General features: G+C 39.4%; 1 protein-coding gene across 3 annotated transcripts in view; it reads left to right on the top strand.

The window, feature by feature from the left end:
* LOC144230082 (uncharacterized) overlaps positions 1-25,188 on the top strand; it is a 103,157-nt gene that overhangs the window by 4,242 nt on the left and 73,727 nt on the right. For all 3 annotated transcript variants that reach the window (XR_013334683.1, XR_013334682.1, XM_077762288.1), the window contains exons 2-3: positions 1,959-2,061; positions 2,626-2,712. Coding sequence is in view for 1 of the 3 variants with exons in the window: in XM_077762288.1 (XP_077618414.1) it covers positions 1,959-2,061; positions 2,626-2,712 (190 nt within the window). In the remaining 2 variants the exon portion in view is untranslated. The remainder of the gene's footprint in view (positions 1-1,958; positions 2,062-2,625; positions 2,713-25,188) is intronic.

Genomic DNA, 25,188 nt, shown 5'->3' on the forward strand with positions numbered 1-25,188 from the left:
CTCTTGTTTCTTCTTATCACCGATTGGGTTTTGTGGGTTGTGTGTTAACAGGCAGGATGTTTGTTAGGGAGAGCTTTTGGGATCAACACCTGTGGAATGGAGGGAAGGAAGTAGGATGAGGTAGGGGATATCTACAATGCATACCCAAGGATACATACATAAAGAAGAGGGGCTCTGGAGCAATAGCAGCTGTTTGGTGCTACCTTTCCTAAGGAGAAAGAAGCCTGCCCTGCGATAGAAATAAACAACCTTGGGAAGGGTACTTGCTTTTAGCAAGCCTTTGGTTTTTGTTGGAGCAATCCCCAAAGGGAGATGAGAGTTGAGGGCTGTTTGCTGGCAGCGCTTCCAGAGGCCTGAGTAAAATTCCTTTTATTTCTGAAAATTGGATCTGGGCAGCACTTCACACTCCTTTTATTTTTATTTTATTTTTTAATGTTTATTTATTTTTGAGAGGGGGGAAGGGCTGAGAGAGAGGGAGACAGAGGATCTGAAGCATTTTCTGTGCTGACAGCAGAGAGCCCAATGCAGGGCTCAAACTCAAGAGCTGTGAGGTCATGACCTGAGCCGAGGTCAGATGCGTAACCGACTGAGCCACCCAGGCATCCCCAACCTCCCTTGACAACTTAAAGGAGAATGTTCATTGACCCAGGCATCCCCAACCTCCCTTGACAACTTAAAGGAGAATGTTCATTGACTGCCTTCCATGTACCAGAACTGTTCTAGGTCCTGGGACTTCTTACAGTGATGAATAAGGAATAGTCCTTGCCTTAAGGTATTTCTAATCAGCGTCTTCTGAGTTGTTGACTAGTATGACATGCCATAAGTAATTCTAAGTATTCTGTTTGTATTCACTATTTTGTAAAATGTTTCGGGATGCCTGGGTAGCTCGGTCTGTTGGGCGTCCAACTTTGGCTCAGGTCATGATCACACGGTTTGTGGGTTTGAGCCTCGCGTCAGGCTCTGTGCTGATGGCTAGCACAGAGCCAGGAGACTGCTTCAGATTCTGTGTCTCCCTCTCTCTCTGACCCCCCCTGCTCATGCTGTTCTCTCTCTCAGAAATAAATAAAAGATATTTTAAAAATTTTTAAATAAAAAAATAATAAAATGTTTATTTATCTTTTAGAGAGAGAGAGAGAGNACAGATCTCTCTCTCAGAAATAAATAAAAGATATTTTAAAAATTTTTAAATAAAAAAATAATAAAATGTTTATTTATCTTTTAGAGAGAGAGAGAGAGACAGACAGACAGATAGGCAGACATAACGCAAGTGAAGGAGGAGCAGAGAGAGAGGGAGACACAGACTCTGAAGCAGGATCCAGGCTTTAAGCTGTCTTTAAGCAAAGAGCCCAATGTGAGGCTGGAACTCATGAACTGCGAGATCATGATCTGAGCCGATAGGATGCTTAACTGACTGAGCCACCCAGGCACCCCATGTATTCAATTATTTAACCTGCTAAACCATATGAGATAGCTAGATTTTAGAGATGGGGAAACTGAGGCATGTAGTGGTGAAGCTTAGGCAGGCTTTCCCCAGAGTCTTGATAGCCTGCTACTATACTACCTCCCAAATGTTGCCATTTCAGTGAGATCAAAGTCAGTCTCCGTCTTTTTGAGCTTGTGTCTCAACTAGCTGTAACATTTCAGAGATATTTAGTGTGGTATTACCTTACAACTGCGTTGTCCATTAATGGTAGCCACTAGTTACATAAGCCTGGTGAGTACTTGAAATGTGGAAAGTCCAAACTGAGATGCTGTTAAGTGTAAAATACACACCAGAATTCAAGGACTTAGATGGAAAAAGAATGTAAAAAAATCTCTTAGGTCCTTTTATATTGATTTCATGTTGAAATGGTAATATTTTTATATGTTTGTGTTAAATAAAAAAATACTTAAAAATTAATTTTACCTGTTCTTATTTAAAAAAATTTTTTAAAAATATTTATTTATTTTTGAGACAGAGCGAGACAGAGTACAAGCAAGAGGGAGACACAGAATCTGAAGGAGTCTCCAGGCTCTGAGCTGTCAGCACAGGGCCCCATGAGGGGCTCGAACCTTCTAACGGTGAGATCATGACCTGAGCCAAAGTCGAATGCTTAACTGACTGAGCCACCCAGGCACCTTTCACCTGTTCTTATTTTTTAATGTGACTAGTATAAATTTTAAAAATTACTTAGTAGCTTCAATTTGTTGCTTGCATTTTGTTTTTATTGGACAGAGTTGCCTTAGAATATCTGAGATTCTCCCTATGGGGACATATTTTGCTCTTAAATTCAGAGAAAATCCTATTTGGTCTGGTATTAGGAGCAGGTTCTTTTGATATGCTTCATTTAATTTGTATTTATTAATAGGGATTCTATCCACCAAAGAGCCACTACTTGCTGGTTGTTTCGTGATTGTTGAAAACTAGTTAGAGGCAGCCAGAGTGAGATGAATTAAAGTTCTATTGTTGTAGGGGAACAAGGTCATCAACTTGAAATTAATCAACGGATTTCAAATCACCAGGAAGGGATACTTTACCCTCAGCTTTACAGTTTCAGCATGTAAATTGCTGTTTAGAGGAGAGTCTGTAAAATCAATCCAGCCTTTCTCCCTTCAGAAATTAAAAGCAATTTATTTCTATTTTAGGTGAATCCTGGGAAACACTTATACATCCAACTCCTTCACCCTGATGCCACCTGTATTGCATGTTGTTTTGGATCTTTGAGTAGGAAGGTAGGAAATTCGGCTGTCTTGGTGTCCCACAGGATTTGGAGGAGACACCTCTGATCCCTGTTGGGGAGCCCATCTGTTTCCACCTGATACATTTTATTTCAAATGAGTCAGAAACCCCAAAGCTAAATTTGGCCAAAGTAGCGCGTATCATGTGGACTCCAACCAAAGCCATATAAATCATCCCCAGATCATACCAAACTTGGCCCCCAAACTGGGCACAGATTTTCCAATCTGGTCCTGGAGTTTGCCAGAAGGCAGGAGGACCACAGGGATGTGTGGCTGGCTTTTGTCCCAAACTTCTGTGGTTAGTGAAGCTTGTCTGATCTGGATGTACACACAGCTTGTGGAGTTGAAAGACACCAAACCACCTTGAAGGGTCATTTGGTCCACGCCCCTGTGGAAATCACCCGCACAGATAGCTGTGTATCCAACCACCCAATGTTCCCACTACCCATTGTGTCCCCACAAATCAAGAAAGATCCAGAGATGGTTTGTAAATAAATACATTAAGCGTTCCAATTTATTGTTCTCTTAGTACTTTTTAATATCAGCACATTCATGATAAGCCTGAATTGAGGCCCCAAGTGAATGAACTTTTATATCTTTCTGAATAGAAATGCAAAGCCTGCCTTATTTGGTAGAGAGACTCTTGAATATAGCAACAGTGTATTTTGTTTATCTGATTTCTAGGGAAGGTTCTTTTTTAAAGTTTTTACTGTTGTTATTGTTTGTTTATTTAATGGAGAGGAACAATAATGATTAATTTTAAGAAGTCATTGTTCGCCTTGCATCAGTACATTTACTTTCTAGATTTCACCAAGGCAGCATTGTGCTTTATAGTATTTGTCTGATATGTGAAGTAACCTATATTTTGGGGAAGAAGACCTGTGAAGTTGTGAGTACTTTTGTCTTCAACTCTACCCAGGAGTCCCCAAATAACTGCATCTCTCCATAGAGAGAGGTATTAGCCTCAATTTGTTTTCTTTTCTTTAATACAACAAATTGACATCCCCTTTGATAATTAAATAAGGGCATTCTTGGAAACAAAGGAGCAGGTGTGGCTGGAGCTTCCAAGGAACTTCTCAGTTAAAACGAAGTCACTTCTTTCTGTGTGAAGGATTCCTCAGTCTCCCTGAGCAACTGGCCAGCTGGGGAAGAGTTTAGGACACATTGACTGTGTGTTTGGGCAAAGTACTTAACCTCTCTGTGCCTCAGTTTTTTCATCTGTGAAACAATTGATAAGACCTTACAGAGTTTTATGTGGTACAAAAATACTGTAAAATTAATGCAGTCTGGATTATCAAATAAATGTAGGGAAGAAATGATCAAATGTGGGTGGCAGACGCGGTAGTGGAGGCTCAAGCCTTTCATTCCTACAGTGTTGCCACAAAGTTGTTTTTTTTTTAAATCTGGAAGAGGTTTCTAGTAGCATTTGTGCAATGAACATCTTACAAATAGAATTCATGTAAAATTTCTGAGGAATTAGTTTTGTTTAAGCATAGTGTAAATTGGAGCCAGAGCCATGTTTGATTGCCCCCTGAATTAGTATTTTAGGAATAGAAATGAGCATAGCTAGGCTACTTTTAGTTCAGACACATAAAGTCAGTTGTTACGTTTCTGAAACACACAGTAGGATCACAGCAATCTGGCTATACCTCTAGTTATTTTTTTTTTTTTATCTTACTGTAGGCTCATTTTCAACACCTGGCCTGACCAGAGAGCACATGTGCCCATTTGAACGTGTCCAGAGAAATTATTTCTGACATCACAATGATGCTGTTTTAATTCTGTGGTACAGTGGTACAGTGATAACTTGGCACATTCTTCTTTGTAGGAACTGTGATATTTGCCACTTCCTGTAACATCCCGTCTTGGTCTTAGATCTGTCCTTTGCAGACTAAAGCTGTTCTTGAGCTCACATGCCAGAGTTTCAAATATTTGTGGATGGTTGTTACACTTTTCTGAAGTATTCCGTTCTCCAGGCTAAATATATTTTGTTCCTTTAATCATTATACATGTGGCGGGAAATGGCTGGTGAGAGAGGAACCTCATGTTTTAGCTCTTTATTGTGTAACACACTGAATGAGTAAAACCATTTTCTATTACATTAATACTTATATATGATATAATACTATATAGAAAGATGGTTATATCATTATCATATCTCAGCTGGCTGGTTCTTGCTCGAATCTCTCAAGTGGTTGCAATCAAATTGTAAGTGGGATTGGCTTGACTTGGGCTGGCTGTCCAAAATGGCTTCATCACTCACATGTCTGGCTCTGGTCTCAGATGACTTGAATGTCTAGGGCCTGGAATAACTTGGGATTGGCTGGGCTTCTCTCCAGAAGGCCATTCCCTTGTCTAGCTTGGGCTTCCTCACAGCATAGGGGCCTCAGGGAAAGATGGACGCATTACATGGTAGCTCAGTGCACAAAGATGGAAGAAGTAGAGACTGCCAGGTGCCTTAAAGTCTGAGCCTAACAACTGTTAGAGTCAGTTATGTTCTATCGAACAAAGAAATCTCGGAGCTCACTCAGATGCAAGGAGAAAGAACATAGATTTTGCCTCTCAAAGGGAGGAGAATCAAAACATTTATGTCTGCCTGCCCCTCCAGTCTCATCCCTCCTGGTGCTAATGTCTAATGTCACCTCTTAAAACAGCTGCAGTGTTCAAAACAGGACAAAATAATCTAGCATGCTATCAGAGAGGCCACAGGATTGTCTTTTTTTTCTTTTATCTTTTTTTTTTTTTTCCAATTTATAATCTCCTAATAGCTTTTCCAATAACTATCACCTACTTTGGGCTCCTAATAAATTCATCATTCACTAGATCCTTCAAATCTTATTTCACAAACTGTTATTAGGTTTCATATTTGCATAAATTCCTTTTTTCACAAAAGGCAGAATTTGATTTTTGCTAATTCTAAACTTGTTGATTTGGGCTGGTTATTGTTCTGGGAGTAGCTACCTTTAAGATGTTTGAAGAGTGTATTCATAGTTCGGATAGCCTTCCTTACTCTTGTCCATCCTCTGCAGCCAGAGTGAACTTGCCACAACACAAATGTAGGTGTGGTTACCGCTGCATAAAACTCCTCTTCCCCTCCTTCTCCTTCTCCTTAGGAATATCCATGTAGAGATCTTTGTATGGAAATATGTTTTTATTTTTCTTGAGTGAACACTTAGGAATAGAATGGTGGTGTCACATTATAGGTGAATGTTTAAAGAAACAACTACCAAGCTGCTTTCTAAACTGGATGTAGTGTTTTCTATTCCCATCTGCAATCTGTGTGAAGTTGCATTTGCTCCACATCCTTGTCTCTACTTGGTAGGATCATTTTTGAAATTTTAACCATTCTAATCTGTGTATAGTAATAACTCATTATGGTTTTAATTTGCATTTTCCTGATGACTAATGATGTGTCTCACCTTTCCTCTGCTTCTCAGCTATTTGTACTTCATCTTTATGAAGTGTATGCACAGTTTTGGCCTATTTTAAAAATTGGATTATTTTCTTATGCTTGAGTTGTGGTGTTCCTTATGTATATTCTGGCTACAAGTTCTTTATCTGATATATGTTTGGGGAATAGTCTCTCCCAGCCTGTGACTTGCTTTTTCATTTTTAAAAATGTCAAAAAGCAGAGTTGTTTAATTCTGATGTCCAATTTATCATGTTATTTTCTTCTATTGACTGGTGTCTTTTATGTTCTATCTGTCTAAACACTTCTGTCCACTGTGAGGTTGTAGAGATTTTCTCCTGTCTTCTTCTGGAAGTTTCATAATTTTAAGTTTTATATGTAGATCTGTGATCTATTAAATTTTTTTTAATGTTTTATTTATTTTTTCTATAGTTTATTTACTTTTGAGACAGAGAGAGGCAAAGCATGAGTGGGAGAGGGCTAGAGAGATGGGGAGACACAGGAGCTGAAACTGGCTCCAGGCTCTGAGCTGTCAGCACAGAACCCGATATGGGACTTGAAACCACCAACCATGAGATTATGACCTGAGCAGAAGTTGGACACTTAACCAACTGAGCCACCCAGGTGCCCCAGTTTTATTTATTTTTGAGACAGAGAGAGGCAAAGCATGAGTGGGAGAGGGCTAGAGAGATGGGGAGACACAGGAGCTGAAACTGGCTCCAGGCTCTGAGCTGTCAGCGCAGAGCCTGACACAGGGCTCAAACCCACTAACCGGGAGATCATGACCTGAGCTGAAGTCTGACACTTAACTGACTGAGCCACCCAGGCGCCTCTCTGACCTATTTTGAATTCCCATTTTTGTATGATGTGAAGTAAGGATGTTATTGGATTTATTTTGCAAACTCTTTCATTTTTATTCATTTTATTTTTAAAAAAAGTTTATTTTTGAGACAGGGGCATGGGAAGGAAGAGAGGGGGACAAAGGATCTGAAGTGGGCTCTGCACTGACAGCAGAGAGCCTGATGTGAGGCTTGAAATCATAAATCGTGAGATCATGCCCTGAGCCGAAGTTGAAAGCTTAACTGACTGAGACACCTAGGCACCCCTATTTTTTTCATTAAAATTGATCTTTTTGTTTTGTTTTGTTTTTCTTTTTTAGAGAGAGAGAGGGAGGGAGAGGGGCAGAGGGAGAGAGAGAGAAAGAGAATCTTAAGAATCGTAAGCCCTGGGATCATGACCTGAGCTAAAATCAAGAGTTGGACATTCAACCAACTGAGCCACTCAGCCACCCCTTGCTGTCTTTTTTAGTCATAAGTTATATATTTTCATAAGGAAGTTATCTTTATTTTCTATTTTTAAGAATTTTTAATGTTGTTTTTTGGGAGAGAGAGACAGACAGAGAGAGTGAGAGCCTGGAAGGGGCACAGAGAGAGAGACACACATACAGAATCTGAAGCAGGCTCCAGGCTCCGAGCTGTCAGCACAGAGCCCAACATTGGCTTCAAACTCATGAACCGTGAGATCATGACTTGAACTGAAGTCATACACTTAACTGACTGAGCCACCCAAGGTGCCCCTATTATTTTTATGTTTAAAAAATTATTAACATAAAGTCATTTTTTTTCTTACTGTCTGTCTTCTTGTTATCAGTTGAGAGCTCATTGAGAGCTGTGACCAAATGGCAATTCCTCTTCCTTCCTTAGGAAGTGTATTGAATGATACCATAACATCCTAAACCAAATGAATAGCATTCCCTTCTGATGGCATTCCTTGATGACAGCAACTCAAATAAGTTCATATGTAGTCCAGACAAATGCTGCTTTCTCTGGTCTAGTTTAACTCCAAGATATAATTCAGAACATATAGCCTAAATATGGAGTCTCATAAGGATTACTGGGTTCTTCGTAAAACCTCTGAATTCCTAAACTCTGTCACACATTTAGTACTTCTGAATCTCTAGGGATGGGACCCAGGAGCTTAGTTTTAAAATTTTTTTCATTTTAACCTACTTATTGAAGCATACTTTATATACTACTCAGTTAATGCAGTGAAAGTGTACATTTTGATGATTTTTCAGCCATTCATGCAATTGTCCTATTATCACCACAATCCAGAGGAAGCTGCATTTTTAATAGGGGACTTCCCATGAAATGGTTGGGGCTCTCACATTGAGAAACCTTGTTTGACAGGATCAGAAGGATAAGCTTCACCCAATTTGCTTTGAGCTTTAGTGTTGTTACATAGGTCTTTGGGCAAAAGGAAGTTCACCATTGTTCCACAGAAATCTGGCAATGAGAGATTTAACAGTTTTGCTTTCAGTATCCTCAGGTGATTGTATGAGCCTACTAATGCACTAAAATTTACTTTGGCTAAAGTACAAATCTGAATTCTGTTCACTGGGTCATCAGCTAGAAGACAGAGTCCCTCAGCTAATGTGTGATTCTAGTCAGCTCTCCAACATCCATATCTCAAAACAGCTTGTATGTGATTTACTCATAAGCACGATAGCTAGTTGTCTTGGAACTGGTAAGTTAGGTTCCCAACAAAGCTCTGAGTGTCAATACTGGAAATGGACGGCCTTAGATGTCTTTCAGTCCCAGACAGAAAATAAAAATTTTGGTTGCTTTTAAATAGTGTGCATGTTGGGGAGAGATGGAATGGATAATTAAATGTTATCTGCATTAGCAATATAGGGATTCAGGAAGTTTGAGGCGTTAGAAATGACAAGGTACCTTACAGGGGGTTTTCTCCAGCATTTCTCAAAATGTAAATCAGCACATTCCTTGATATAATGTAAAGAATGAGATTTGTGGTTTAAATAACTCACAGTCCCCTGAAAGGTTAATCCAACTAATCTGCAAGGTGTTTCATGTCCATTGTATGTTGTAAATCTCTACTGGGGTCATGTGTTTTACAGTGGAATTTAAATTTTTCCATGGAGTGGCTTTGCAGGAGTGTTGGCCAGTGTTATTTTTCTAGTCTCAGTGTCTAATTTATCTTATTTTGATTGCACAATACTGAGAAAATTGTAACTCACAAAGATACGTGGTTGCAAGATAACAGTAGCAGTTTCGGAAACAGATTGCTTTGCTGTGTCAAGATACTTGTCAATTAAACAAAGCAAAAAGTATAAAAAGGGAGCAAAAGGACATTTTTGCTTCAATTGTCTATGTTTTATCATCTGTGTGTGAGTTGTTTATGTCTTTTGTTTAAATACATCTCTTTTTGGGGGCACCTGGGTGGCTCAGTCAGTTAAGTGTCCAACTTGATTTCAGCTCAGGTCATGATTTCACGGTTCATGGGTTTAGGGACCACATTGGGCTCTGCACTGACAGTGCCGGCTTCTCTCTTTCCTCCTCTCTCTGCCCCTCCCCTGTTAGCCCTCTCTCTCTCAAAAATAAATAAAAACATAAACAATTTTAAAAAGTCTCTTTTTTGATCAATGCCTGATTTAAAGCTATTTTGTACTATTGACTGAGATAGGATCTATATGCTTTTTTACTAGTGCTACTTAAGTTGTGGTATGTAGGTAGACCAGCACTGTTTGTTACTGGTCTAGGTCAAGAAAAGAATAGAAATGGGGAATTAGCATTTAGGAATTTTTACAGCAACTTGTCACTGCCCTGACTTCCAATCAAGTGATCAGTGGATTCTTTTTGTTAATCAGGGTCTCCTCTATCTGGGTGTTGTCACACTCACATAATGAATCACATATAGTTCAAGCTACTTATTATCATCAACCTCTAATGGAATGGCAGTTAATAAACAAAGAAATAAAACCAGATTTGTTCTTTACCATAGATAGGTTGAGAAGTACTGCAGTAGAGGACATTTATGCTGTTGGTCATGTGTAATTAGATACGATTTACATATACTTTTAAAAGAATAGAATCAGGTTGTTGCTATATCCATGGCATTATAACTATTATACCACTATAAATGCTTCTATATGCATTTTGAAACCTTCAGTTTCTAGAATTTTCTACCAGATACAATCCAATCTTCTCTCGCTGAGCCAGACCCAGAACTACTTTCTTTTCCATTGGGAATTTCCCTATCACAGGATATCGGAAGCATCAAGGGGGTTGATCTACTTCCACTCAATTAGTCATTCACCCTCTTACCATTTTAAAAATATGGTCCTTTGGAATTTTCTTGATTTATAAATTCTATGAAAGTAGAACTCAAACCCAACCTTCTTTCAGATTGTTGTTGCCTTTTAGTCTCTGCCTGTATAGAAATTCTGGAGCACCTGTGACCTACAGATATTGGACTTTAGTGCTCCTTTTCTTTCTCTTTTTGGCTAACATTTTTAGAGCTACCACTGTGATTGGATCCTTGTAAGAGCTCAATGCTTGTTAACAATTACTAAAAGCATTCTTTGATTTCTGTATGTTAAAAAAGACAACTCATGCATTTTTATAAGAAGAAGTATGGAATTGTCTCCTTATCTGGTGATTTTAGAAGACAATCACAATGGTAATCACTTAGGGAGTATTTGATGGCTTAGATATAATTGTTAAAAATATTATGCCTGAATGCCTTCACATATTTCTCATTCAGTGATGCATTTTCAAGTTTTTTAAAAATGAGGACTTCTTACCTTCTTGATTTTCCTTTTCCTTTCCCAAAGTTGACCTCTTTCTAACATTTATATGAATGGGATGAAACCTTATGGCTTGTTTTCTAATTTACCTTTTTTTACTTAATGATATAACTTGAGCTTTCCATGTTGGTAGAGTCAGCATAAGTTCATCTCGTTGTTTTAGATGATACCTGAGTTTTCTGTTGAATAGATGTAGAGTTGTGGGTTCTCTTACCCTCTCACTAATAGATATTTAGGCTTACTGGCTAACCCAGTTTTCTTCCTGACTGTATAGACTAGTCATGTTCTAGAATATTAATGCAGATAAAATATTTTCACATTCATGCAAATTACCATGTGCTGAAGGGACTAAAGGAAATCAGCTTGGCCCTAAAGGGGAAAAAAGGCAACAATTTCAAAGACATTTGAACAACAACTCTAAAATAAAATTAATTAACTTCCCTTTAAACAAATTCTTTTAAGTTTTCATGGCAATTTGTGCTTCTGAAAAAATTCTTGGCATGTCTTCTATAAGGAAGACATTTATTCTCTGTAAGCCCTAAAGATAGGAGAAAAGGAAGATAACTCCAAGTAGAAAAGGAAGACTCTGTTAACACTGGACAGAGCCAGAAAATATTTTAGTTGGATGATTGTTTGCTTAAAAGGCCCTTTGAAGCAATCTTAAATTGCAGCATTAATTCCTTAGTAAAATTTCCCCATTATAATATAGGCTGGATATGAGACAGTCTTTAGTTTGTTTTCAGGGACGTTGTAGGTGTTCAAATGTTTGTGGAATGAATGTGGTTCTGAGAGAAATGACCCAGAAGCAGTGATGTGAGTGAGGTCTTGTGAGCCCACAGCCGCATGGACCAGGAGCCCTGAAGGATGGTTGGCTGCCCACTGACTCTCAGACGGCCTGAAAATTGATCCTAAAATTCAAATAATCCCTATAACCTGGATTGTGGGGAATAGGATAAATGGTTCAACCAGGATCCTTAACTCCTCAGGGGTCAGTAAAAGATAGGAGAGGCCCCTGCTGCAGAAGAGCCCTTGTAGGGACCATGCATTGACCCAGCAATGTAAGATTCTTACAAAGTTGAAGGATGATTATTAAAAATAATGGGTGCTCTCATAAATAATGTGAAGGTAATTTATAAGGTAATTGCCAGGGGTACCTGGGTGGCTCAGTCAGTTAAGCATCCAACTGTAGCTCGGGTGATGATCTCATGGTTTGTGAGTTCCAGCCCCACACTGGGCTCTGTGCTGTCAGCCCAGAACCCTCTTCAGATCCTCTGACTCCTGCCTCTCTGATCCTCCCTCACTCATCTCCACTTGCTTGTGCATGCTCTCTCTCTCTCTCTCAAAAATAAGTAAACATTAAAAAAAATACTGCCATATATTTTATTTTGTTTTAAATTTATTTTTAAAACTTATTATTGGCTATAATTGACATACAATGTTACATTAGTTTCAGGTACCCTATGTTTTTAAAAAAGAAATTACACCTTTTTTAAAGTTTTTATTTTTATTTGAGAGAGAGAGAGAGAGCAGGAGAGAGGGACAGAGGAAGAGAAGATCTTAGGCAGGCTACAGATTTAGTGTAGAGCTTGATATGGGGTTCCATCCTACGACTCTGGGTCATCACCTGAAATGAAATCAAGAGCCAGATGCTCAACCATCTGAGCCACCCAGGTGCCCCTATTTCAGGTGTCATGTATTTTTAATTGGAGTCTGTTAACCACAGAGTTAGCTCTGCAATGTTTGACATACATAGAGAAAGAAAACAGAGGCTGAGACTCCAAAGAATATTTGACCCTACCACCTTCAAATTGATGTGAAAAGATATGGTTTGCATCGTGTGATAGATAATGGTCTCTTTAAATTATCACCATAGGAACAATGTTGCATGATGTAATAGATCAAGTAGAATATCTGGGGTCTAGTCCTCATTTTTACTCTTTATAGCTTTGGGCAAGAAACTTAGCCTGATTAGGCTTTATCATCAGGAAGTTGGGAATAAAAATACCAGTCTTGCTTATTTTGCAAGGTTGTTGCAAGGATGAAATGAAATAAATAAATAAATATGAAAACATTTTGTAAACTGCTGTTATACAACTATAATGTCTCATTACTTGCTGAGATTACAATATCCTCAAATTTTAGTGTGTAGATAAGAGTCATTTGTGGTGCTTGCTAAGGATGCAGTTTCGAGAACTTCTATTTCCGGCAATACATAAGGCAACAGAGCCCAAAAAACCCTCCTGCTACAAAACTCCTAGAAATGTTGGATAAAGTATATCCAACGTCATTATAAATGCATAACTGAGCTTGTGATCAAGAAAGGAAAATTTCTAGGACCAGAAAGTGGAAGAGGGAGAAGTGACTCAGAGGGGTAATTGGGTGCTAAAGACACAGCTGTCTTGAGGGACAATAATATGTAGTAGCGTGCTAGAGACAGAAGACAAGGTCTGAGGCTCACCCAGCGTAGAATGAGAATGGAGACTGCCTGTATATCCATCTCTCTTAAAGGGTATTTTTCCTCATTCAAAAGGTGGACTAAAAAACAAATCTACCACTGACAAAGGGAAGGGACAAGGCTAACCCTTCCAGTGGTTTATAAAGACCCCAGTTCTGAAACTAACTCTAAGCTCCTGAGTTGGTGGAGCTGAGGTGCTGAGGGCAGAAGCCACAGGATTTTTCCCTTGCAGTTATGTCCTCTCTGCCCAAGGGTCTATGGATTCTACAAATAAGCCTGGTATAACATTAACTCCAGTTCCCAAATAACATTTGTAATAAGACCTAGCAGAAATAGACTCCCAAGGACTTCAGACACTGGATATAAGATACAGAATGTAAGCATGTATAAAACGTTTGAGAAGTGCACATCCCTGGGTGCCAAGGAATCAACAGCTGGGGTGGGCCTGAGAATCTACACTTTGAGAAAGCATCCTAAAAGAGTAAGATGCAGATGGCCTTCAGAAGACCCACTGGGAAATGTAGCTTGGCCTATTCCCCAAAATGTATTCCACTGGTCACTTTAAATACTAAAGGTATTCATATTTGGCTCCACCTCCATGTTAGTGGGTTAAAAAGAATACCTCTTAGTTTTTTTTTTTTAAATGTTTATTTATTTATGTTGAGAGAGAAAGAGAGGAAGAGAGAGGATCCCAAGAAGGCTTTGAGCTGTCAGCATGGAGCCCAATCTCCTGAATCTGTGAAATCAGGTCCTGAAATCAAGAGTCAGACACTTAACCGATTGAGCCACCCTGGTTCCCATAAAACGAATACCTTTTAATGAGGAATTTCCTTTTCTGGTCTGTGGCTAATCAGGCTTTATCAGTTTTCTGACTTAAATGGATAATAGGTTGCCAGAATTTTTCTCCTTTGGCCTGAAAAACAAGCAAACAACTTCAACGATAAATAATGATACTAAATGAGGGTGCCTGGGTGGCTCAGTCTGTTAAGTGTCTGATTCTTGGTTTCAGAGCAGGTCTTGATCTCAGGGTCATGAGTTCAAGCCCCATGTTGGGCTCCATGCTGGGGGTAGAGCCTACTTTAAAAAACTAGCTAAATAAATAAAAATAATGATACTGAAACAACATGGAGAGTAAATGGAGGAGAGTAAATGGAGGTGCCATTCTCTTCACCTCTTTTGCCATCTGCTTCCCTAGTGGCCTCCTTTTATAGCTGCCGAGTCTGCTCAGGCTGGAAATGTCCCTCATCTTGTTATAATTTATGGAGGTTAAAATGGTGCATAATGGACCACTGAGGCAGATGGTGACTTTCTTTACTGTTTATGTTCCTCCCATATTGATAACTTGTAGCTGCTCCAGATTCATTGTACCCTTTGGCGGAAGGCTGCGGAAGGAATTGAGAAATGGTTACAGGAAGGTCCCAAGAGAACAGCCACCAGAAAAATTTTAGTCTTGGCTTTCCATCTTCTTATTCTCCATCACCTTTTTATCTATTGAACTCAACACGAGTCAGGTTTGCTTTTGAAAGCCCTGTGAAGGGAAAAGTTGTTTTTCCTATCTGAGCTGTTCAGCCATCTGTCCCAATTTCTTCCTGGTTTCCTGTTATTTTCATTCTGCCTTTATAAAGATTAACATGCGGTGCAACCACATATTCTATTAAGCTTGTCTCCTCACTACTTTATCTCATTAACTGCTTGATCACTATGAATAAAAATAATCTTCCATTAAGTCACAACTTCAAACGTCTCTGAGACTTTAGATCAAGCAAACCTTCAACAGCTTAAAAAAATCTCTTTAAATCCAAGAGGTTCACTTCAAAGGAAAACCTATGGGTGTTCTCAACCCAACTGACAGGTAAATAGTCATTTGTAACTAAAGATATGCAAGCAAGAAAACACGGCTTACTTTGGAGTTTATAGCTGCTCTTAACTTTTTCTCTGCTTAAAAGGGCAACTTAAGACCTGGCTGTGAGATAGGATTGGCTTGGATAACACAACATTGTACATATGGAAATAGGGTAGTATCGGTAAGCAACTATACAGCTTTCTGTCCTATTTCATAGTTTCTTTTTCTATTTACAAAATTAATACAAAAAGAAATAAAAGAGAAAATGGGGGAGGGGGGAAAGGAGGTGGTGTTGGTAGGGACAAACATAGCCCAACCAGAGATAACCACTATTAATAATTTGATAGTCCTTGTAATTTGTGTGTGTGTGTGTATGTGTGTGTGTGTGTTAAAAAAAAAAAGATAAAATGCATATACTTTCACAGACATTCTCTTTTTCTACATCCACATAATTTCTTCATGTGAACAATAACTTTGTGTATGCTGTTTCCTTTGCCTAGACTGTCCTTCTTTTACCCAGAGAATGCCTCTTCTTCCTTCAGAACTCTACTCTGAATTTCCTTACCCTTGGGAGACATTTTTTATCTCATGACCTATTTATTCTCCACTGGATGTTTCCTTTGCTTAGTGGTCTCCTTGTGGGCACTGATCATAGTCATAATTATTTTTTCCTGTGTGATTTTTTATTGTTTTGTCTCTTCCACTAGACTTTAAGCCTTGTAAGGGTATGGGTTGGCTATTCTCAGTGCCCAGCACAGTGCCTGACACACAATAGGTGCTTCAAGAACTTTGGGTTGGATAAATGAATGGTAACTTCTCAGATACTCTGTGCTTCTCTAGCTATCATTTAACTTTGAGGCTGCTTATTGCCTATTATAAACAGGATAATGGGCATCACTATATGAAACAGCCTTGCCCGCAACCTTAGTTATTTCTTTAGAAAGATTCCTAGGAGTAGAATTACTAGACTAGAGAGTATGGGGCACTTTAGTGCCTTAGATACACACTTCCAGAAACATGTCAATTATTACAGTCTTTAGTAGTAGAAAAGAAGGCCTAATTCCCCATATTGTCATACTTAATTTTTTCTAATCTGTAATTTTTTTCCTAAAAATTGACTATTCCTAATCTTTGTCTTTTTTTCTACTTGGATATCTATCTTTCTGTATTTATAACAGTCCTGCGAATTAAGATTCTTGGCCATGTATCACACTGTCTGTCTTTTGACTTAAACCTTTTTTAAAAATCTATTAATTGATTTATGTGTGTTTATTTGCACAGATGCAAAACTCTCCGTCTTTTTCCTCTGTTGTTTTTATTTTTATCCTTATAAAGCTGGTCCCACATTAAGGTTATAGAAATAATAGCTGAGAAAAAAACAAACTAAGGGTATATATATGAGTATATAGAGGGAGAAGACTGGATTAATCTATAAATGAAGGTAGTGAACTGATCAATTATATTATGGAAGGGAAAAAATTAGTCTCGTCTAACATCTTACATGAAAGTATGCTCCAGATGGATTCAAATCAAAATTTTAAAAGTATAAAAGAATTGGAAGAAAATATTGATGAGTATCACTTATCTGTCTTAAGAGTTAAGTGTCTTAAGAACTACGTTGGATGAAAAAATAACTTCCCATTGTTAAAAGTTTTGGTTGGAAATTTTGATCAGAGATTTTCCAAGTAGTTCAGTGTTGAGAGGGAGATGCTAATTTTGCTCTCTAAATACCAAGTACTTTTTTCTGAGCTCCACAATGGTCTTTCTGGTTAAATTAAGCCAGGGTAAGTAAATAGTGTGGTAGAGAAAGGCCCTGTACTTGCAGTTTGAAGACACAGTATCTGGTCCTGGCTTTATCTCATTACTCATCACATAGTTAGATCATCTGCGGAAAACTTTTTCTTAGACATTCTTTTTATCTGTAAAATGAATAACAAAAATCTCTGTGCCATCCACTTCACAGAGTTGTTGAGAAGTTCAAATCAAGTACTGCAAATAGGCAGTATTATTACTGAAGAGCGATGTACATAATAATAGCACAATGTGTTTTATATTGTTGTTCTTTACGTTCTGATCTATCTTTCCTGCAAAACTATTTCTTTAATAGCAAGTTTGTTCCTCCCTGTATTCTGAAGATGCCTGGCATGATGGCTTTCCTTAAAGATCATACTCTGCAGTAATGAAGAGCCCTGACTGGAGTCCTGCTGAGTTTGGTTTGAATGCAGGTCCTGTTGTTTGTATTACTGTGACCTTGGCAAGTTATGTAATCTCTCTTATGTTTCAGTTTTCCCATCTTTGAAAAGAGGATAAAAACAGCACCTGTCTTGATAAGTCAAGGCTCCAGTTATGTTAGTAATCCAAACTATGGTTGTTGGAGCAATAAAAGGAATGCAGTAGCTAATCTACCTATACCTATACCTATACCTATACCTATACCTATACCTATACCTTCCAGGAGTGGTTAGTTAAGGTATGATCTTGTCAGTCTCTTTTGGTTTGCTTTTTCCTTTAACCTCAACCTTTTTATTCCCCAAACAAGATTTAGCCACACAGCAGAGAAGACAGTGGTATAGCCCCTAATTTACGTCAAGTGAATGTATCAAGTTCTCCAACTTGAAATTTTAACAATTCACAGATTTAAAAAAATCTTGGTAAAATGTCATAATTGGCTGTACTTTGGTCATATTCTCACCCTGAATTAACCATGTGGTCTGGTGAAGGGGGTGCTTTGGTTGTTTAAACTTGGTTCCCTTGCCCTCTTATGACTGTGGTCCTGTGGGTTTCTAGGAGTGTCAGTCCCCCCACTGTCACCTGATTGGAGAACAGGAGAAGCAGTTCCCCAGAGGAAAGGGGTTGTATAGGGGTGTATTAACACACAAACATAACCAATGTCTACTAGTTTCCTCATAGGACTGTAGTAAGAATTCAGTGATAGAACTTTTTGTACCACTGGTACATGGCAAGTGCTCAAGCAAAAAGAAAAAAGGAAAAAGTTAGCTTACTAGCAGTATAATTCCCCGGAAGGATATTTGTTTCTAGGCATCTTGCAGATATCAGTCACCTTCTCAATTGTTGCAGTTAAACAGCCTTTGATTAGGTTTAGTGTAAACATCTAGGAAAGAATTGTAGGAGATCAGGTGATGAGAAGAGAAAGGAAAGGAAGCCATCAGGACTCCTCCTGGGAATGAGCACCCAGAAGGGCCCTGGGGCTTCTAGCAGGAGAAAGAAGCCTGTCTTTTCTGATGAGTGGCTCCTCCTAATGAGTGGTTCAGTGGCAGCTGTGGGAGTTTGCTAGCCCTGAGTCTCTACCACCATTCCCAGCCTGTCTTCAAGAGTCAGATAGTCAGGCTTACACACGATTACAGTGAGGTAAGACTCTGGCTCCTCTGTTTTTGTTTTTTTGTTTTTTCCTTCCAGCCGGTTAGTCTGTTGGCATTACATTTTTGCCTTTCTGTCTCCTCAGACTTAGATTCATCTTAGTTTTGACTTTTTCTTTTAGTCTGACTCTGGTCACATACAGATAAAGACCAATAATAATACCTAATGAAAAAAATGGAATTTAGCTTACCTTCCTTGTATGTGTTGCATTGTTGAGACAAAAAAAAAAAAAAGGGGGTGGAACTTTTTTGACTTAGAGCCATGGAAACACTCCTCTTACTTAAGCACCATCAACTTAAAGTTGAGGCTTCCAACTGGCATAGATCATCACAGTAAGCAGGCAAATCTTTTGAAATAAACCCAATCTTTTCTTAAAGACAGACATCAGGAGCACATACAAAATCACATGTACTACGATGTATTTGGGGGGTAATTTTCCTTGATTATAAACAACCTTTTGATGTACTTGTCTCTAGAACATCGATGAGATAGAGTTCAAGTGAGTAAATAGTTTCTGCATTTCATGATGTGATTTTAATTCCTCCACCTTGGCTGCTTAGGGATAACAGCTTAATCTGATATCACTGAAAATAAGAAATATCTGTATTTCCATGATCACCGAAAGTTCATATTGGATTGTAAGCTCAGATAGAACTGACCTGAGGCTTATCAGAGCTGAGCAATGGAGCTGCATGAGAACAGAGGAAGATTTAATCAGAAAGGAAATTCTGCTTCAGAAACAGTCCGCCCCACCAAATGACACTTGAGGAGGGTGGAGGACAGAAGATGAGAAACAGAAAAAAGGAACATTTCAAACATTTTTTAAAAAGTAGCACTTTTCCCCCCTGGTAACTTCTCCATTGAGTTAGGTTTAGTATAAAGAAATCCTGCATGTTCCTCAGGAAATCTTCTGGTTATGTTCTTGAAGCAGGTGAATAATGGAGATATCCGCCACGCTGGAAAATAGTGACGATCAATAATATTGTGATTTTGTTTGCCATGCCTTTTTTGCAGCTGACTCACCTTCCCCTCTCTCTGGAGCTTGGATGCTTTATTTATAGACATGGTTTTTATCTCCTCTTTTCCTAATGGTGATGTTTGGAGGACCAAGGGAACAGTTACGAAAGCAACTCTGTAGGGCAAATAACCAAGCCTTTAGTACTGCAGTCATTTCTTAACTCACAACCCATTGGGGGATTACTGTGTTATTGAGGCCGAAGTGCATATACCTCACCCTGTTCTGATACTATTCAGGGCAGACAGATGTGGCCATCAAAGCTCTTGCTATTGGAAGATTTTTTTCTGCTACTGTAGAATGATGTACTGTAGCTAAATCTTTAATTTTGGCAAGTAGGATGATTGTTACTTCTCTAATGCCTCTGATTAAGGTCAGCAGCAGACATTACTTGGGAACTAAGATTGCTCTCATGTGCAAATGACACAGGGGAAGAAATTTAAAAAAATGTTTCTGTCTTGAAAATGGAGGATGCCAGAAGGAAATATGTTGTGTACGGATTGTATCAGTTTTCTCATACTATGGTATGCAAGACATAATGGCTTCAACAACACCAATTTATTTATTTATACTTTTGCCATTTAGATAGGGCTCAGCTGGTCTGGCTCATCTCTGTTTCATGTGGTGTCAGCTGGACTCAGTATGTGTTTGTGGTCAACTGGATGGCCCGCACAACCTCTCTGACATGCCTAGCAATTAGCTGGCTGGCTTGGTTCTCCGTTGAGTGACTCCTCAGCGGGATGGCCTGGGCTTCTTCATTGCATTAATAGCTTTCCCAATGACATACCATAAATCTCAACCTCCATAAAAAAATATTTCGCCACCTTCCCTGGCCCATTTCCCGTATTTCCTGGGGATGTGTCATAAATGTTGTCAGAAAAGACCCTTCCTTTGCAACTGTCCTGTTCTGCCAGCTGCTTCAGCTTTTGCTTGCCCTTCCATGTGTATTCCAGCATGGCAGGGTTACCATTGCAGCTGGGTCTTAACTGTGAACTTTCATCCACGCAATGGACCCTCATATCACTAAAGCAGTGTGGTTCTCCTGGGCAAGGTGGGAACACTGCTCCTTTTCCCTCTGGGCTACTATTTTATTTTATTTTTTTTTTAAGTTTATTTATTTAATAAGAGAGAGAGAAAATGAGCAGGGGAGGGGCAGAGAGAGAGGGGGACAGAGAGAATCCCAAGCAGGCTCCAAGTCATTAGCACAGAGCCCCGTGTGGGACTCGATCCCACAGTGAGATCATGATCTGAGCCAAAATCAAGGGGTGCCTGGGTGGCTCAGTCGGTTAAGTGTCCGACTTTGGCTCAGGTCATGATCTCATGGTTCATGGGCTTCAGACCCGCGTTGGGCTCTGTGCTGACAGCTAGCTCAGAGCCTGGAGCCTGCTTCAGATTCTGTGTCTCTTTCTCTCTCTGACCCTGCTCTGCTCACGCTGTCTCTCTCTCTCAGAAATAAATAAAACATTTTTAAAAATTAAAAAAAATCAAGAGTCAGACGCTCAACTGACTGAGCCACCCAGGCTAGCCCTTCTCTGGGCTACTATTTTATTTATTTTTTATTAAAAAAATTTTTTTTAATGTTTTATTTATTTCTGAGAGAGAGAGAGAGAGAGCAGGAGAGGGTCAGAGAGAGAGGGAGACACAGAATCTGAAACAAGCTCCAGGCTCTGAGCTGTCAGCACAGAGCCGGACACGGGGCTCGAAACCACGAACCATGAGATCATGACCTGAGCCGAAGTCAGAGGCTTAACCGACTGAGCCACCCAGGCGCCCCTCTGGGCTACTATTTTAAAGCGGTCCCAAGCAGGACTGTCATGTCTCCATTTTGCTCCCCTTTCTTCCTCCTTTGTTGTGCTTCCTCTATATTAGACATGAATCCAGTATGGGCTTGGCTGGGAATGAGTGGATTTGACTAGGGCACACTACTGAAGTAACCTAATGTCATTTTACTTGATGAAGCTTATCGTGTCCCATTCTTGCTATCTTTAGGAGGAAGTTTCCCAAGGTCCTAATTTTCTAGACAGTAATCTAACTGTCCAGCTAGGACACCCCCTGTTTCACTCATCACCGCTTTCTTGAACTAGCACCGTTATCAAGTAAGGTTTGTCCCATTTTAAAGGTGAATAAACTAAGTAAAGGAAATGGGAAATTTAACTTCCTTGACTTATACAGACACTGTAGGTTAGGGCAAAGAAAAAAAAAGAAAAAAGAAAAAAAAAAGAAAAAAGAAAAGGAAAAAGAAAAAAAAGGCGACATTCCAGGACTCTATTTAGTCCATTCCTCAGTTGGCAAATCCTCCTTATCCTAAGAAATCAAAGATATCCTGTGGGGGTAGCAAAGAGATGCTCCATATGGTGTTCTGCTCTTTCTCACCCTTTTAATTTGGCTCATTGTTCAATCTTAATTTGCAATTGTCACAGCTGCGATTGCATTCCCGATGTTCCACCAACTCCAAAAACCCTTGAATCTGAACCCTCGGTGGTTTTAATTTTATTTTTGTTGAGAAAGGTTATGTTGTCACAATGGGTAAAGCTAGCTCTTCAGTGAGGGAAAACATTTTTTTTTGGGAAAAGATACTTCTAATTTTGTGTTAAGCTTCAGAATGGGCTGCCACTGTGGAACCTCAAGTGCAGGGGAGTTGACAATTCAGCCATAATCAAGCTAACTGAATTGGACAGAGCAATGTGAGACATAATTAGCAATTCTGTTCAGCGAGCTGTCTCCTGAAAAACTTAAAATACCTTCCTGCCTCATGCATATTCAGTGCCTCATTTGCTATTGTTTTTATCCAACAGGTTGAAATTCAAAAGGAAAAAATTCTGAGTTGTCTGTCTCATTTTCATCCCCTGCATTCTCTCTCTTTTCAGTGGCCCCCCACCCNACACTGACAAATACAAAGTCCTCTGAGCACATTTTTTTTCTCTTGTTAGTACCTTTGTCAACCTTTTCCTCTTAATTAGATACACTGAGCGTGTATGTTAGCACTGCAGAATTATGACCATTCGGTTGTTGTGGTCAGGCTTCTGTTGGGCAATCTGTCCGACACGTGGTTACTGGGTCAGGATGGGTTTGTGCAGAATTGGAGATTAATTGATGATCCTGTGCTTTTCCTCCTGATCTCTATCTACCTTGTTGGGTTAGGCTTTCACTTGCCTTGCTGTTCCAAGTGGTTAGGCTTTTGCCTTGGAGATGTATAGTAGGACCGAGACCACAGAAGCAATGGGAAAAAATCAGACACATTCCCCTCTGTGCCCTGCAACCTTGGTTAGCTGAGCCTACAAATTCCCCTTTGGAAGACTGTCCTTAAAATGTGTTGGGTGTGACTAGTCTGGAAAGGGCCCCTGAAGGGGTTGTCTGCAGAGGCAGTATGGTATAGTACAAGCAAGAGTCTGAGTTAGATCTAGGGTCAAATCCTAACTCTATACTTATTAGCCACGTGATCTTGACCAAGTTACTTAACCTCCTGAATTCCCACATGCTTCATCTGTACAACAAAGATCATAACGACCCTGTGTGTGAGTATTATTATGAGGATTACATAAGATAGGCTACAGGGAGGACCTAACTGAGTGTCTGCCACAATAGCTATGTCCTTTTTCTTTCCTCCCCTTCTTCATCCTTTTCTTTTTCTTTCTGTTTTACTGTATTTTGCAGTCTGAAATCATAAAATGTAAAATATTCTAAAATTTCTGGGAAATTACTCAGTACTTTTAGTCTCTTTCCATACAAAGCTTCTTCTTAAAAGACACATCCTCTAATGAGGAGGGCACTTGTTGGGCTGAGCACTGGGTATTATATGGAAATCATTTTGACAATAAATTATATTAAAAAAAGAAACATGCCAGCAATTAGTGCATGCTGATTTAAGTTTCATCTTCTTTCCCTTCCCCTACTAATATCTGGTAAAGGTGATAGGCCAAAGGTATAAATTGAGTTAAATGAGAAATTAAAAGTTTTTCTAATCCTAAATCCCAGATACATCACTATATTTCGTCACTTCAAAAAATAGCCTCTTTCAGATTTTAGTTTTTCCATTTGGGGAACATTAGAATAAGAAAAGCATATTGATAAAATTTCATGTTAAATTTTTAAATTTTCTGACCTAACTTGGAAGGTTTAATTTTCACATCTTCTTTTTAAGTGAAAAGTAAGAATTTCAGGCACACTCAGGCTTGTAAATATTTTAGAAGCTGAGATATACTCTAAGTGGATTCTGTATCCAATACAATAGTAATGTTCAAAAGAGAGTTAAAAAAATTTTTTTTTTTTTAAATTTATTTCTGAGAGAGAAAGACAGCATGAGCAGGGGAGGGTCAGAGAGAGAGGGAGATACAGAATCCAGAACGGGCTCCAGGCTCTGGCTAACTGTCAGCACAGAGCCCGATGTGGGGCTAGAACCCACAAACCATGAGATCATGACCTGAGCGAAAGTCAGATGCTCAACCGACTGAGCCACCCAGGCGCCCCCTCAAAAGAGAGTTTTAACGGGAAATAAAAGAACGAGAAAGATAACCAGTGTTGTAAATCAGGAGAGGAGAGTTGGGAAGTTATTCCTTTTCAAAGTTAAATTTTTCATAGCAGGTTGACATCTGAATAAGTTCATAGGATGAGAAATGAATGGATGGACTAGATCAAGTAGAGGTACTTCTATTCCTCCTCTCCTTCCTGAAAGCCTATAGATCTTATTATATGTGTCATACCAATTGGCAGGTGATTTTAGCCTTCATTGATTACCATCACGCACTGTCCCCTAAGCGTTTTCCAAATAAAAGTCTTGTGTGTGTGTGTTTTTTAATATTGCAGAATACTTGAGGAGATGGGTCACCTCACATATTTGATGTGGCCTCTCAAAGCTTTTAGCCCACCCTATATATGTGTTAAGCAAGAAAGGAATCATTGCACACTGGAGCTAGAATGAGAGAAAATGAAGCTGTGAACCTATCTTCCACCTGCAGTAACCCTCACGAATGTGCTAAGGCCAAGGCTATGAGCTACTAGTCTTGCCAACAGAAATGGATGTACAGGAGGGATGAAGAGATGAAGGCCAGAAGAGAAGCCTTTGAAACAAATATGTTGAACTCCAACATTGGGAAGAGATGAAGAATGAAGTGAAAATAGAGAGAATGTGAAAGATGAAAGAAAAGAGGTGGTGGCTCAGCTCCCATGGATAGAATTTGGACTGTGATCAAGTTCCAACAGTTTCCTTTTTTTAAATGTTTTATTTATTTCTGAGAGAGAGAGAGACAGAGAGAGACAGAGAGACAGAGAGACAGAAAGAGAGAGACAGCGCGAGCAGGGGAGGGTCAGAGAGAGAGGGAGACACAGAATCTGAAACACGCTCCAGGCTCTGAGCTGGCTGTCAGCACAGAGCCCGACGCGGGGCTCGAACCCACAAACTGTGAGATCATGACCTGAGCCGAGGTCAGATGCTTAACCAGCTGAGCCACCCAGGCACCCCCCAACATAGTTTCCATGTCATACATGTGGAGGGTAGAGGAGGGACTAGGAATCATGACTCCTTGAACTGAACACCTTCAGTTAGGTCTTCAACAAAACCTCTTGTGTTTCTCAAGCAGGAAGTTGATAAGCAGTACTTAATGGAGACTTGAGGGAGCCCATACCCTCAGGAATGGGAACCAAATAGGAGCCGACATTTGAAGCTTAGGGAGAGATTTAGCACATTGTTAGCAGTGGAAAATATCATCCTTTGCCTCCTTGAGCAAAACTTCCCAGGGTTTTGAAAGAAATTAATCTTATGTTTCTA

Source organism: Crocuta crocuta, unplaced genomic scaffold (genome assembly GCF_008692635.1).
Source record: "Crocuta crocuta isolate KB4526 unplaced genomic scaffold, BGI_CrCroc_1.0 scaffold360, whole genome shotgun sequence".
NCBI classification, from domain to species: domain Eukaryota; kingdom Metazoa; phylum Chordata; class Mammalia; order Carnivora; family Hyaenidae; genus Crocuta; species Crocuta crocuta.